The 17,453-nt window shown below is 24.8% G+C and overlaps 2 protein-coding genes across 2 annotated transcripts; one reads left to right on the top strand and one right to left on the bottom strand.

The window, feature by feature from the left end:
* The first annotated feature begins 12,411 nt into the window (after positions 1–12,411).
* On the top strand, positions 12,412–14,114 carry BO85DRAFT_448987 (S-adenosyl-L-methionine-dependent methyltransferase). The gene is made up of 2 exons (XM_025660063.1): positions 12,412–12,808; positions 12,872–14,114. Exons 1-2 carry the CDS (start codon positions 12,705–12,707, stop codon positions 13,704–13,706), a joined length of 939 nt encoding a protein of 312 aa, XP_025515796.1. The 5' UTR covers positions 12,412–12,704; the 3' UTR covers positions 13,707–14,114.
* A 278-nt stretch (positions 14,115–14,392) lies between these two features.
* Positions 14,393–16,558, bottom strand: BO85DRAFT_287759 (pepsin-like aspartic protease). The gene is made up of 3 exons (XM_025655240.1): positions 15,923–16,558; positions 15,547–15,865; positions 14,393–15,463 (listed from the first exon to the last, which is right to left on the bottom strand). The coding sequence occupies exons 1-3, from the start codon at positions 16,121–16,123 to the stop codon at positions 14,523–14,525; spliced, it is 1,461 nt and encodes a 486-aa protein (XP_025515795.1). The 5' UTR covers positions 16,124–16,558; the 3' UTR covers positions 14,393–14,522.
* Positions 16,559–17,453: the final 895 nt, after the last annotated feature.

The following is a 17,453-nucleotide window of genomic DNA, read 5'->3' as shown; positions in this document are numbered from 1 at the left end:
CTGCGTTTGATAGTTTATTGATAAATCATGAAAAATAATATATTAATTCGAATTTCTGTAATACTTTCAATAAACTTTATAAAATTTTTGAGAATTTAAATATAAAATAATTCTTCTACTAGCTTCAATATAGAATTTTTTAATTATATCTAAAACAATAATTCTCTATAAATTTACAGGATTCCGAGATTCTCGAATATACAACTTATAAAATCTAAACTAGAAGCTAATCAATTATCTGTTAAAACTATGATTATATATATATATTTTTTAAAAAAAGGATTTACTTTTTTTATGTTTATCCTGTTGTATATCTTACATTGATTAAAGAAGACTTAATAGATATAAATAATCTCAAAACTTAAAATTCTTGTTACATATAGGTACCACCAGATAAATATAAATTTTACTTATGTTAATTATGAGTATTTTCTACTGTAGTACTTTTTTGTATAACTACTAAGGAATATAATATTGCTAAAACATATATATATAAATAGAATAGTTATGTTTTAATATTTTATAATAAATCGTGAATTATTCCAAGATCTATATCATAAATGTTATTATATTACAAATTGAACTAGTAGATCTATCTGACCCCCAGTATATATATATATATATATAATTTATAATCTCAAGTCAATTATTTTTATATATATATCTATATATTATATATATAAATATAACTTGATATATTAAACTGCTTTCTAAGATTATCTATACTATTCTTTTGGTATTTTTTAATATTATATAGCTATAATATCATGAACTATTGAGAAAACTAATATAATTTCAAGTAGTTAATCTGATTATAAAAAATTTATATATAGAAATATAATATGCTACTAGATAATATTTGTTATTTAAAATATTATAAATAATAATAGATATAAGCTTCTATAGAATCTTTTTCTATATTTTTTAGATTCATAATCATACTTATAGCAAGAATACTAGAAATATTTTTATATAAAATAATAAAAAATCTTACAGAAATTAAAAATACTGTATATGCATGGTAAACTAACTATTTTATTAAATTACTTACAATAACAGAAAATAGGGGCCCTATAATATATATTTAGAAATATTCTTTTGAATATATAATATTAAATATTTCTGTTCTAAGTACTCCAGAAATATTAATATTTAATTAAAACTATTATTTTTATTTACCCAGAATAGATTGATAATAATAACTAGTAAACTTAATCTAATAATTATATTCATAAATTACTTTTATAAAAAGTCATTTATTTAATTTAGTATAAGAATAATTTATTTTATAAAAAAATAATTAGTTTCTTATTAACAAGCTTACCTCTGGAAAATTTCCAGGACAAAATATAATTAATTTTTAAAATATAATTTATAATATAAAAATTGTATTTTATAAGAATTATTAGTACTGGATCCAGAATTATATCTAATTCTAAAAATTTAGATTTTAATAATATTTAATAATAATAATTATAAATTACTTCTAAAGTAGTCTTCTTTTATATAAAACAGTTAATTAATATGTTATTTTTTATTAATATTTAATAATAAAAGAATATTAAAATAATATTTCTGTCCAGCAAGTCTGCTGGATATTAAATTTTTCAATAATTATAAAATATTCTAAAATTTAATAATTTATCAAAATTATAAATTTTTTTAGTTATTATAGACTCTTTAGCTCTGCTTTTTATTCTGTAAAAATATATATAATAATTATTATTTTTTATTATAAATATTATATTATATTTAGATAAGGATATAATTTTTAAATAATAAATTAGAAAATATTTTATATTTTTAATTTATTAATAAAAGATTTTTATAATTATTTTATTAGCTGTGTCAGTCTTAATATATGTAAATTTAAGTAGATTATAATAGATTAATATTAGAACTAATATTAAAATTTATTTTAAGATCTAGAAGGCTTTCGTATAAAATTAGTTTTCAAAAAATAAAATATTATTTTAAATCAGCTAGTTTATAGACTTAGTAATTTAATTATGATTTTCTATAAAATATTAATAGTAATCACAGAATCTGAGAAATAATCAGATTTTTTAATAATAATTATAATAGTTTTTACAGCATTAACTTAAACATTTATAATAATAATATTAATATTTAAAATCTAGATTTTATTATATAGGATTTATATTTATAAATTACTGCTGAAAGTCTGGCTGCCTGAAAATATTTAAAATTTAATAAATATAAAATTCATATTTTATCTTATTTTTACTAAAGATTACTATATTATTTATATATATTATAATAAACTTATCCAGGAAGTTTATAAGAATCTTGCTAATAAAATATTAAAAACTACTGGTCTATTAATAAATCTAAATAATAATGTTCAATATTTAAAAATTCTATAATAAATTTAAAAAATGATTAAGTTTTTGAATTTTGAATTTATATAAACATAATAGAAGTCTTAAGAATATTAAATTTTATAAATATTTTTATATTCTGAAAATAATCTATTATCTATAATTAAAAAATAAAATAAAAATTCTTATAAATCAGAAAATTAAGCTCCTGATAATTAATATATAAATATAAATTTTTTATTTATTTTATTATCAAAATAAAAGAGATAAACAGAATTATATGAAATATAATAATTTTTTCCAAATTTTTTAATAATATAATTACAGATAATTCGAATTATTTTATAAAAAGAATTATTTTTAATAAAATACTTTTTTCTAGTTACATATAATAATTATAAAAAAAATAAATAAGATATCTGACTTCCTCTTAGAAAAGATATTTATTAAATTATAATAATATTTAAAATAATCTACTTTATCTTTTTTTCTTTGATTAATTTAAATATTTTATTTTGGGACTCTATTTTCTCTGTAATAATTTTTTAATTATATTTAAAAATATAATAAACATATTTAATTTAAGATTATAAAAATATTTATAAAAGATAATAACTCTGATAAAAATTATTTTAATTTTATTAAAAATATTTTTTTTTTAAGAATTCTGGAATATTTTAAAAATTTAATATTAAAAATTTCAGTCTGTTAAATTTTAGTATATTTCTATTAGAATTTTTTATGAAATTTTTTAATAGATTTAAAATACTTTAAATCTTATTTTAAAAGAAAATATCTATAATAGAATATTAATTATTTTCTAAAAAATATAATTTTATTAAATAGTATTTTATTAGTAACTCTAATTAATAAGATATTATAATAAAATATTTTAAAAGATATATTATAATAATTTAATCTTAATTTTATTTTATAGAAAAAGATAATTAGCTATACTAGTTATTTTACTCATAAATTAATAAGATTTTTTATTTTATATATTATATTTATTTTAGAATAATGTAATGGCGGCTTAATTTAAATATTAGAAATAATATTTATAAAGTTACTATTTATTAACTATAAATATAAATTAAATGATATAAATTAAAAATATTATAATCTTATTATCAAAGTCTATAATAATGTAATTAATTTTAAGAAAAATAAAATTAATTCAGAAATTATAGATTATCTGGATAATAAAAGCAGTATTTATATAAATATAAATATTAATTTTAATATCAATAAAGATATATACAGATATTACTAATCTATTATTTAATATTAAAATCTTAATAATAGAACTTTTATTTTTTTAGTCTAGCAGATCTCATAAATCTAATAAATTAATATTAAGATTTATTTTATTTAGAAAAAAGACTTTTCTAGATATTATTTTTTATTAAATTATTATTCTTTATTATTTTTTAAAATTTAATTTAATTTACTTTCTTTTTTAGATAATTCTGGATTAAATATTTATATTTTTAATAATTAAAATAATATTTTTTATTATTATATAAATATATTTTTTTAGTTTCATACTAGTAGTACAGCTGGTATTATAAAAATCTCAACTAAAATAAAAAAGATTATAATTATAATAATAACAGTAGTTAATATAAATAATTAATATTTTAATTACTTGTTTTAATTATAATACTTTATTATAGTATTAATTAAGTCTGATAATTATATATATTTTTTAATATATTATTTCAATATTATATTATTATTATTAAAATAGGATAGTATTAGCTCCTATAACTTTAATATTTTTTTAATAGATTTTAATATTATTTATCTCTACTGTAAGGTAGTAAAATATAAATTAAAAATTATAAAATTTATTGTTAATTATCATTTTAAATTTCTGATACTATTAACGAATATTATAAAATCTATTAAGATTAATATAAATAATTTTTAGGTATTTAAGTATATTAATTATATTTATATAAAGATTTTAAAGTATTAAAATAAAATTATAGAATTAAATATTTTCTATTTTTTATTATAATAATTAGTTATATTAGCTTATTAAATAATAATTATATATTTAAATAATTTTCATTAGCTTCTAGTTTTTATTATATTATAAAAAACTAGCTTTTAAAATTAATAGTCTTACTATTATTAACTCAGAATAAATTAGAAATTTCTAATAATTTTTTAAATCTAGAAGCCTCAGTTACTCAGCTATTTTAATTATTAAATTAAATAAATTAAATAATATATAAATTACATTTATATATTAATTTATTTTACTAGTAAACAGTCTTATATATCTTTATCTTTATTTTTTTATAATATAAAGAATTATATTAAAGATTTTATTTAAATCTTTTATATACAACTTATAAAATTAATTATAAATAATATATTTCTAGTTATCAGGCTCTTTTTTTAATAAAATTATTAAATATTATTGAAAATTAACAGTATATAGTACTGATTTAATATAATTTTTTTGATTATTATAAATATTTTTACTAATCACTCTAGTTTAAGTTTTAGTTAGGTTATTCTATCTTAGCTGTATTTAATATTATTAAATATATATAAAAAGTAATACTGACTGCTGAGCTAGATAACTAGTAATATATAATATTAATTTAAAAAATAGAAGATAACATAATATTAGAAAATATATAAAAATTATTCAAATAATCAAATTGAGTACTATCTAATAAGAATTTCTAATATAAGGAAAGAAAGAAGAAAGCCTAAAAATATATATAATTATATAAAGATAAGTAAGCTATACAAGACAAGCAAATAAAATAAATAAAACAGAAGTCATGTGACCCTGGGATGTCACTCACTGTCACATTAATAAATAATCTTATATATTTCTATTTTTACTTCTTCTATAAAATAAAAAATTATATTAAGAATCTAATTAAAATTCTTTATATACAGCTCCTAAAATTATTTATAAATAATACTTTTTTAGTTAACAGATTTTTCTCTAGTAAAATTATCAGATATGATTAAAGATTTATAGTATATAATATTAATTTAGTATAATTCTTTCTAGCTATTATAAGTATTCTTATCAATTATTTTAATTTAGTATTTAGTCAGATTATTCCATTTTTATTATATTTCATATTATTATATATATATAGAAAATAATACCAGCTACTGAGCTAGATAGCTAATAATATATAATATTAAATTATTAATTTAGGAAATAAAAAATAAAATAATACTGAAAATTATATAGAAACTGTTTGAATAGTCAAATTCAGTACTATATAATAAGAATTTCCAATATAAGAAAAAAGAAATTCTAAGAAGAATATATAATTATAAAAATAAATAAATAATATAAACCAAACAAACAAATGTGATAGGATCTACTTGTCAGGATAGAAAGTCTGTTAACTAGGTAATGTATCAGCTACTAAACATAATAATTTGATCTAATAATAAGAAAAGTAACCTATATCTACAAGATAAACTAATTCTTGAAGAATTAGTAGTATACTATAAAAGAATTAATGTTTTTTAAATATTAATAAGCTGTAGAACTACTATTAATAATTTTATGATTTTTATAATTATTTTAATATATTATTCTAATATACAAGGCCTTGATAGCTAGATTATTTTATTATAAATAATATTTTTTTATTGGAACAAGCCACCTGGCTTAAGTATTAAAGATAATCTTATATATTTTATTTTAGAATAATATAAATCTGCTAACATAAGATAGGAAATCTGTAGGAAATATTATAGAAATAAGATTATATATCATTTTTATATAATTTCAAGAATATTTAATTATATTTACATGAATATATTTAATAATATTTATAATTTAACTAAGATTATTAATTAATAAAAAATCTGTGTTGATTTCCTTTATTAAAATAATAATATTGAATATATTATTATTAAATAAATTCTAGTTTTAATTATAGTATTTAATTATATTAAATCAGTTTATGCCTGTGTTACAGACCCCTGCTAGTTGACCTGCTAGTAAGGCGGACTCGCTAGGCAGAAAGCGCCGATAAAGGCAGTGCTCGAACAAACGGAAACTCTTATCGAGTAGTTTTTCAATCATGAAAAACTTTTAATGATACATATATTAATCACCTTATTAAGACCGGTTGTGGATCTATCATATAAAAATAAAATATTAATATTAATATTGATAATATCTATGAATAAATTAATCCTGCTCTCAGTGTACTATATATATTCTAAATTTTGAATTAATAAAATATAAAAGATATAGTAGGCAGTTAAACTCTATGATTTTTAATATAAACCTAAATAGCTTACCCTAGTGAAACATGATATCTTTTTATAATAAAATAAGTTAAATTAACAGAAATAAAGCGATCAGGATAATACATTATATTAATCATTGTGAAAGGAGATCATGTGATCTCAGATCTAGCCACCTAGTCACCTCCTTGCATAGTTAGCTAGCTAGTCTATATATATATAATATTATTATATTACTGTCATAGGTTATGAGCTTTTATAGCTATAAATTATTAAATATTTATATCTCCTGTCATTTTCTAGTATTTTTTATATATTATATATAAATATCTTTATATTTAAAATTTCTTATATCTTAAATCAGCGCCATACATGCTTCTGTAGTAATCTAGCTGGCTTAATCTTTAGATTAATATCTAGATCTTCTATTATATGAGCAGTTTGGCTGAATTTTCATAATAATACTATTTAAAGACCTATTTAATATTAATATTTTTAAAGTTATTTCTAAGCTCAAAGACCAGATTAACTAGTTAATATGATAAAGAAATTTATAGAGTTATTTATATCTATATAATCTAGATACATAGGACCTGCTTCAGAGCAAATAAAGTTTTTAAAAAAACCCAAGTTCTTTATCCTGAGAATAAGAATGAATATATATATATATATATATTAATTATTTATATTAGTAATAATACTATTTTATTTATTAAATGAAAATTAAAACATAATATAAGATAGATTAAATAATATGACTATAACTATACTTTATTCTTTAGATATATCTTTAAATATAAGAAATAAAAGTAGTTAGATTATTTTATAATTTTAAGTACTATATATATAGCTAGTTCTGTATTATATTTCTAAAATTATAATTTTATATTCAAAATATATATTTTTCTCTAGAAAATATATAAAACCTCTAACTTTACTATATTTATTTATTTATTATAATAATATAAGTAGTCAAGAAATTCTTATATACTATATAAATACTTTACCAAGTTTTACGGTATTAAAATCATTAATAATTATACTGAATTATTATAATTCTTTTGTAATAATTTAAGATATGCCTGCCTTGCAGCTGTTTATTATAATTAATATATAATATTAATAAAAAATATAATTCTGTTATTTATATATATTTAATTTAAATAATTTAAATATATATAACATATATAAGAATTAGTTTTTTAAATCAATTATATATAGTTAATAGCAAGGCTCAGAATAATATTAATAATACTAATAATAATATCTGAGATAGTAAATATAGTAATTATAATCATGAATACAATCATAAATACCGTAATATTTGGAATTATAATAAAGATTGAATAAATATTTTTATATAATATAAAAAAAGTAATTAAATATTATTAATGAAAATATTATATAATATATTTTTTATAAACATTACAGAAATTACTTTCTAAGTAAGTGCTTGTTAAATCTAAAAAAAATAATTATAAATATTTAAATTAATATAATTGTTATTAATTTTGACTTTTTTAATACTTATGCTGTATTAGTTTACTTTAATATTACTATTATAATTCAATAAAATTAATATTTAAATTACTTATATAATTAAATACTTGACTCTAAGATTATTAGAATAATAATTTATTTCAAGTAATATTTTATAATCCTTATTTTCTATAAATATATAATTAAAACTACTACTGATAAGATCTTTCGGACTGTTAATTATAATATGATTTTTATTAAATTAATGAATAAATTAAATATATTTAAAAAAATTTAAAAATTAATTATACTTGGTACATGCTGGTATTTTTATATAATTTTATTTTATATAAGTAACTGGCGCGCCAGAATATTTATATATATATATATTAAAATTAAAGATATCATTTTTCTTATTTAATATAATAAATAAATTAATTTTATTACTGCTAAAATATTTAATTTTCTTTATATATAATAAATACTATAAATTATAAGATAATTCAGGATCTGTATTTCTGTAATATTTTAATATATTTATTTTTTTAATTTTATTATTAAGAATATAAAAGAAGATAATTTCTATATCAATTTTAATTTATTTTCCTTATTATAATATAGCCCATGCCTCTAAATAAAATATTTATAATTTTATTAAATATATTATTAATTTTACTATTAATAAAAATATTTTATAAGAACCCTGCAAGCCCTGCTTCTATAAAAAAATTAAACATTATTTATTTTTAATATAAAGTTTCATAATTTCAATCTATATATTAAAAATTATTATTTATATATAAGTATACTAGTATATATTATTTTATTATTTTCATTAATTATATCTTTTAATACTGCTAGATATTCTTATTTGAAAAATATAATAAAATATAAAATAAGTTTATTATTTTATAGAATTATCTCAAATGCTAGATAAATATTAATATTAAATAATAATATGTCTGAATATTGATTATTTATATTCTATTATAATAAATAAGATATTACTTAGAATTATACTTTATATTATTACTTGAATCTTAATTTAATTACTAAGATTAAGAACTATTACTTAATTAAACTTTATATATTAATCATAATAGATAACTAGTCACCTATTTTCTATAGAATTATATTATTTTTATAATTAATTATATATAAAATAGACTTATATACAGTACTATTAGAAAACCCTTTTATAAAATTTTATATAATATATAATCAGATATTTTTAAATAAAAGATTCTAAGCTATTATTATTAATATCTTATTTTTTAAGAAAATTCATAATAAGTTAAAAGATTATATATAAAAAATTATTTTATAAATAATTTTAAGTTAATCTACAAGATCTATAATATTTAAATTTATTAGATTATATATACTTATAATATTATCTTTAATAAAGAATCTGTCTTGTAGATACTGTTAATAATATTTATAATTTTATTTCTATAATCTATAATAAAATTAATATAAAAATTCTAGTTCAGGAAAATTCTTATTACTAATTATTGCTTAAATATGATTTCTTAATACTAGTAATTTATCTTTTTTCTATTTATTTTATCATAGATGAGCAGAATAGCAGTAAGAAAATAAATTAATTATTAAAATATAAATAAACTAGTATACTTTTATCTTTATTTATAATTAATTAAATTATTTATAATACCACGCTTGAACTAGTAATTATCATTAAAAATAATAAATTCAAAGACTAATTAATTATTAGGAATTCTCTGATCACTAATATTTCTATATAAAATTTATTATTTTTTAATAAAATCTATACTGCTATTTGACTAATTATTATATTATTTTAAATTTACTTATAAGTTTTTATATATACTTCTCAAGTCCGTAAAATCATATACTATTAGTATAAATAATAATTTAGACTTAAATACTGATATTATTCATAAACTATTTATTAATAATCATCTTATTAATATTTTATTTTTAAAAATTATAATTATATAATCTCCTGCCAGCCTGTAAGCTGGAAAAATTATTTTTATTAGAAAATTAATATTTTATAATATTAATTATATTTTTATTTTATATATTAATATTATAATCTGTACTGGAGTATCTAAATAATATAAAATAATATATTATAAACCATAGAAATAGATTAAATAAGATATTCTTTGTATAATTTTATATCTTATAATATACGTCTTCTATTTGAATATTTATTAAAAATTGAATATAATAGTACTTATAAAACTTATCTTATTATTAAAACTTCTGGCAGTATACTAGTAAAGATTCCTAAATAAAAAATATATATATAATAATTATTAAGAATATTAATTTCAAAATTTTTATTATCCTAGCTACTAAGCTTTATTCGATTCTATATTATTTTAATATTATTATAGTATTTTTTATACTGAATTATTAAATTAATATATATTACATTACTGGGTAATTTTTAGAAAATAATATATATAGTAAAATTTTCAAGTTACTATATGACCTAAAATCAATATTATATAAATAATATAATATATTTCATAACTTTCTAGTAATAAATAATTTTGGGTATCTATATATAAATTACTCTATATTTACAGGAAAAAGCTTTTTTATATTTATTTATATTAATATTTTTTTTCTTATATTAGATAGTACTATACTTAATATTTTTAGAACATTATTTATTAGATTTAATTAATAGTTCCTGTACCTACTTTTTAAGTATTAATATTATATAAATAAATAAAAAATATTTATCTTAAATGAAAATTATATATGTATAAGATTATTTAAAGTATTTTAATCTTTTTATCTGCAAGAATTTTTTATATTATATAATTTTTGATTCTTTTATCAAAGTATAATGGAACAATGATTCCTGATAATATTAAAATATATTAAAAATATAATAATATATTTATGTAGACTATAATTAATGTATATTATAATATTATATATATAATAAGTCAATTGATATCTTTTATAAGTAATCCTGTTAAAGTATATTTTCAGATAATGAATTTTATTTAATATTATTTTAATAGTTTTCTTAATTATTATATTTTTATTATTGAAATGAACTAAAATACTAGATCTTATTAATCTTTATAATATTAATTAAATAGTTCTTATTTTCGTAATATAATATTAATCTTTAATCATATAATCTAACTTACTAGAAAAGCTATCTTATAAAATCTAAAGAAATAGATTACTATTATATTATTTTTAATTAAAAATAAGTATATTACATAATTGAGGATTACAAGTATTTTGTATTATATAAATATATTATATTATCTTGGATATAAATATTTAATCCAGTTATTCTGGTAGTATAATGTCTGGCTACTAGAGTAATAATATCTCTTATTTAGCTGTACGGCTGATATAAGTATATATGAATGAATTAATCAATCAATAATGTATTTATAATTGTAATCTAGCATTATCTTTTATTCTGAACAAGAATTTCTATTATTCCGTAAGTCTCTGCTTTGTAATATTATGATAATAAATATTTTTTAAATATTTCTGATGACGTTATCTCGAATAATGAAAATAATCTCAATCGATTTATGATAATTTATAAGATAAATAATCTTTTATAATCTTTTCGATTTATATTAGTAATATTAGATCGCTTCTAGCTTTCTTTGATATTTAACTAGATAACTAATTTCACTACAGCTGTTATAATATAGAATAACTTATATTGAAGATAAATTATATAGTTCTTGTTAGAAATTTAAGATTACCTTTTTAGACTATAGAAATATATATAAAGAATTTTATTTATTTCAGATCCTTTACATAATTATTACAGTAACTCATTGCGGCTGAGAGCCTGAGACTCATAATTATACACTGAAAATTATAGATAATAAGATTCTGCTAACTGAGACTAGTTTATTCTAATAAAACATACAATAGCAAGCAGTTTTTGGAAATATAGCCAGATTATAGAGTATAAAATCTATTTATTACGTTTATTTTGCTTTTTTTACTTATTTTTAATATGTATATGTAACCTTTCATATATCTTTCTTTCTCTTCTTGTGTTTAGTATTCTAGTTGATATGTGCTAATCAAGATAGATATGATTGGTTCTTATACTAATTTACTGATAAAAAGTTCTAGTCTTTTTGCTATTTGAAGTATACTAGATTAAATTCTGATAATATCCAAGGCAGACAGTAGACTGGTATAATCACATAGAAAACCTTAAATCAATCTAAGGTTTATATGAATCATATATGTCCTGAGCTGATAAGCTCATAATACTCGTCTTTCACCAGATAGCTGAGTAGTTTGAATCTAGAGTATTCAGAATTGGTTCCTGACAGCTGCCCCACATCTAACAGTAAGGTACCCGACCCTCACAGTCTCCCCGATGGTATGCGAGAAGCATCACACCAATTTGGACCAAAGGGAGCTATGCCACGAATACCCAGTAGAACAATTCTGGATGCACATCGACAGGATCATCTTCTTCCATTGCTTCTACAGGAATGTCGCTCCCTTGATCTGGCCAAAAGTGAATTGGGCTGGATGAGGAATCGGGCTGTTTCTAAAGCCCAGTCAAACCCTTTAAGAACTGAGACCACCAAACCCAAACTTCACCAGGGATGGCGAAGTACTCTGAGATCAATGTGCCGGGCACGGTCTCGAGGCCAACCTCTCCAGTACATACTTGGTGACCAGCCCTTTGGGGACTTGGACATCCTGTGTAGGAAAGAAGTCCTGATACCTAGGTACTTTGTACATGATCGACCATTCCTGTATAGAATGTGCTAAGTGGGTAATTATCTTTCTAGGCCCGAAACTGAGACATTCACCTTTCACGCTGCCAACCTGATTTCGCGCAATGTCGTCAATGCCAGTCAATCTCTGATCAACCCTCATGCTATATCTGTACGTGTGATTGACCTGTGCACGGGAACAGGATGCATATCCCTCCTTTTGCATGCTCTTGTCGCGCCACATGTACAGCACTTGTCCATTGTCGGGATTGATATTAGTACTACAGCAATTAAACTGGCGAGAAGGAATTTGAAATATAATATCCGACAAGGAAAATTGTTGGATCGAGCGATGGCGGATATTACTTTCAGAAAAGGCAATGTCCTCTGCAGTGCACCTGTTGATGCATCGAATGTGGAGCAAGCTCTGGGTGATACTCCCGAATCAACACTGCGTACAGCGTGCCATTTCGATGTGATCATATCAAACCCACCGTATATATCTGAGAAATCATATGGAAATGGGACCACTGCACGAAGTGTTCGGATGTACGAGCCGAGGATTGCATTGGTCCCTCCAGTGTTCGGTGACGCTCTGAAAATACCGCTGCACCAGCAGGAGGATATCTTTTACTATCATATTTTGTCACTTTCCTTCAAGAGGAAGGTAAGACTTGTAATGCTCGAATGTGGTGACCATTCACAGGGCGAGCGTGTGGCAGCTTTGTGCCGTTCCTTGGCAGCACAATATCTACAAGTGGATGATTTGTGCATCAGTATTTGGCCAGCTAATGATGGGACTTTGAACAAGAGCGCTCACGAGGTTTCTGAGCCATGTATGGTTATAGTGCAGAGACTTGGATTGGGGGATACTACGACCTGTGGTCAACCTACCTCTGATTCGAAGTGAAAGCACATTGGCTCAGCATGATACAAAGTGGGGACTAAAGTGCAGTCAAGTCAATTGTATGACCGAGAACTCACTTGTATACTCTTCTATCGATAAGAAGGGACCAAGCACTGTGCAATAAGTGAGCTAATGGGGATTCAGAGCATATACCCTATCATGATGTAGGGCAGCCTGGGTGCGATCCTTTCATACAATAAAAGGTTATTATACCATCCGTTGATGGAAGATTAAATCGGTTATCCACGTTGACCGCTGCCATTATTCGTATGGATGTCCTAGGTGGTGACATTGGACAGGTCATAAAGGAATTGTTGGATATGAACACAATAATGACATGGGAGCTGTATAAATTGTGTTATAGTATACTGTGTTAAATCTATCAGGCCTCATGTTGAGACTCCCGCAGCCTACTGATACCATTTGCTATATGAACGGGGGACTCACAGACCTGCGCCTCCCCCCGGCGTAAAAGAAGACGTTGGTTTGTCTCTACTCCTACCACAGGGACCAGTAAGTTTCATAAAACAACGGTATCGCCAAATTATATTCTGTTCTAATCATCGAATTCGCGATCCATACTCATAATCATAATATATATTCGGATCCTTCCGAGACCGTACAATATGTTTCACAATATGATAAAGTGTCCCACCAGGAACACAGAAAATAAGCGTCTGAAATCGAAAGCCATGGGTATCGCGAGTTAAAAGCATACCGAGTAGGCAAGGCCACTGGCGCATGTACAGAAGGGCAAGCCAGCATACAAAGAGGAGATGTTCAGTAAGTCACCTCCAAGTGAATGTGCATCAAGGAAGGTTAGAAGGTCAGCATGTACCCAATCACAGCAGCAGCAAAAGCTATAAATTTTGTAGCACCCATCAACCCTGCTGTAGCATGGCCCCCACTCGTTGCGGATGGAATGCTAGTGAAAGTTGCACCAGTCGGGCCACCAATCCTTGCACCAGAGCCATCAACTGCCACCGTCGTGACAGGATTAGCGACTTTAGTAGCACCGGGCACAGAGTCTTCTCCCGTTCCAATTTCCAAGATGTCGTTTCCAGTCGCATCAAAGTTAGTGTTGGCGAGGGAAATCTCATTGTTCGCTAGATCGTAGACAACGTACGCACTGCGTAAAAAGGTGTCCCCCAAGACAGCGGTACTATCGCCAGCGGGGACAATTCCAAAGACACAAGCGCGTTCTCCGTCCTGAAATAAGAGATCACCCACGTCGAGAACAAGCTCGTTTACCCCAACAGCAATAGTAGGCGATGAAAAAGTGTAGGTGATATTAGTGTTGTTTTGTGCCAGACTGCAAGGCACATAGCCAACACCAGAAGATTGTTCGTACACAACACTGAAATCATTATAGATGTCTTCGACGATGGAATCTGGTAGATATGTAAGGGAACTACCAGAATCAAGCAAAACGGCAGCCGGAAGCGCATCTGACGAGTAATTGCGACTGCTTGATCCCGAAGTGAAGCCGACTCCAGTAAGAGCGATTATGAATTCGGAATAGATGCCATTAACCTTCTGAATTGGAAGGGTTTGTAGTTCACCGTGATATTTCTTCGTATTCACGCCTCCAAAAAGAATGGAACCCGTATTGGCATCTAGATCGTTCAACCATAGGCTGTAGGCATTAGACTTTATCAAACCATTTTTCACCATTGCCCTAGGAAGGTTAGGATAGGCGCTATCACCGAAGCGGCCGACTTGGACCTCATTCGAAGTATAGCCGATGCCCAAAACACCCTCTATAGATAGGAGTCAGTTGATGATACACTAAAACGAGCGCCTGTTGGCGCATGAGAATTTAGTAACCGGGAATTCCACGTACCGGAGGAACTTGATGAATACCCGATACCAAATTGGAAGTCCTCCAACGCCGAACCACCTATATGGAGAGTATCGGTTGCGTAAACACCAGCCGCACCGGTTCCATCCGCATATGATATATTGAAGTCAGACGAGACATATGTGTACGTTGTAGACTTGTCAGAATCGTAAGTACCGGATGTACTGCAGGGATCTGTCGACGAGGAGCAAAGAGTAGAATTCGCTGCGTTGCACCAAAGGTCACTGCTCCCAGTGTCCAAAACCAGTCGTAGGCTCTGTTCCGGCGTTCCAAGGGTTATATTACAGAAATAGAGCGTTTCCTTTCACTGACATGTAAGCCAACACGCACTGGTACAAATCCAGGATCCTTCGCATACCTCATTGTCCAGGGCCTGAGAAACAGTGGTTGTATCTCGCTTGCGTCTTGCGCGGTCCCTCATTACAGGATCTGACACATCGTTGCGTTTGATATCTAGGGTCACAACAGCGGGCACTTCTCTTCGCTGAAGTATCAAGGCCTCTACTGTCTCGAGTGGAACCAAAGACACAGCAACCAAGAGAGACAGAACTCTCCACATTGTGTCCCCCACCCTTCTATCCTTTCTTCTCCGGGCTCAAAATCGCTCAGGTGCCGCAAAGTTGCGGGTTTTATTTTGTGGAATGAATTTCCAGTGTGGGCTCACTAATGGTGCTGGAAATGAGCTGGTACAGGGTATTTATTCCGGCGTTCGTTGGTTAGAGGGATAGGATAGGAGGTTGAAGCGGACTGTGACGATATTATATCGCAATAGAGAAAATCTAGTAATGAGAAAACGGATAGTTTCTGTTTTTGACCTCCACACATGCTTGAGGAGAGGGGGCATATTGCTATTATATTGGAACATAATACGTAGTAGGCAGTAGGCACACTGGGTTTCAGTTGTTGGTCCGGGACTAATCGGCTGATTGACTCGGGCCCAGATCTCCATGCCCCACTTATTCTAGGCTGAGCTCTCGGACAGGACAGTATTATTCTGCTGTCGTCATCACCTGTGGGTCCAAGAAGATACTAATTCCGGATCTCTTCTAGAGAGACGCATAAGCATACAGGGTGATTCAATTAAAATACAATGTAGTATTGTACACGGAGTACAGGATCCCATCATTGGTCCAAGATAGTAATTTGTACAAGCTACCTAGCCTAATCTTCTACCAAGTGTCATGCCCAAATAGTGTAAGCTAAGAGACTCCCTATTGTACGCCACAGTTGCTTCTTTATTGTGTTGGGTCTTGGCATACTATTGTTAGAAGTATGGACACGGAAGTTTCAATGGAACTGCCATTTGGGCGAAAACGGCACGCCCGGACGGATTTGGTTTGCAAGCCAATTCCGGCAGTGATTCGGCTAGCTCGGGCGGGAAAGGAGAACCTTAACAGTCTCACTCTTCGGTTGCGCAAATGTTTATGTAATGTTCAGCCGTAAACTGAGTAACTGGGTACTGAAGTGTGTGTGTGTGGCAGGTGCGGTGTACACCGCCATGATCAGATTACCTTTTCCGCAGCCACAATCGACTGATAAAGGCTGTAACCGATATATCACGTGCGAGTCAATGAATAAAATTAGACGACTACTCATAGAGTCGAAATCTAGCTACCTAGTAGTCCTTTCATTTCTGGAACTGGTATGGCGGCCTTGGAGCACCCGTATATACTGCATGTACTGTGTATGTGGGCAGATCACTAGTGAATGCATGTTTGAAATCTGCGTTTAGGTCTACAGGTTCTTAAGATAATAGTCAACTTTTGCACCTAGTGGTTGTTATAAAAGAGGCGTTTTCGAAGCTGAGATCCGTATGAAAAACGTCCTCGTATCATGGTTATGGATCTAATGTCGTTGGTGGGATGGACGCCACATTAAACAACCACTCT

This window comes from Aspergillus piperis, assembly GCF_003184755.1.
Source record: "Aspergillus piperis CBS 112811 unplaced genomic scaffold BO85scaffold_8, whole genome shotgun sequence".
Classification (NCBI taxonomy): Eukaryota; Fungi; Ascomycota; class Eurotiomycetes; order Eurotiales; family Aspergillaceae; genus Aspergillus; species Aspergillus piperis.
The sequence above is the reverse complement of the archived record's forward strand: the minus strand, read 5'-3'. Positions and strand labels throughout refer to the sequence as shown.

Bases quoted from the DNA above. Each gene is read 5' to 3' on its own strand.
- BO85DRAFT_448987 (XM_025660063.1), top strand. From the start codon at position 12,705: ATGTGCCGGGCACGGTCTCGAGGCCAACCTCTCCAGTACATACTTGGT. The intron at 12,809-12,871 runs GTACTTTGTACA...TTATCTTTCTAG, and splicing joins AAAGAAGTCCTGATACCTAG to GCCCGAAACTGAGACATTCA.
- BO85DRAFT_287759 (XM_025655240.1), bottom strand. From the start codon at position 16,123: ATGTGGAGAGTTCTGTCTCTCTTGGTTGCTGTGTCTTTGGTTCCACTC. The intron at 15,866-15,922 runs GTATGCGAAGGA...TGTCAGTGAAAG, and splicing joins CTCAGGCCCTGGACAATGAG to GAAACGCTCTATTTCTGTAA. The intron at 15,464-15,546 runs GTACGTGGAATT...TCCTATCTATAG, and splicing joins GTATTCATCAAGTTCCTCCG to AGGGTGTTTTGGGCATCGGC.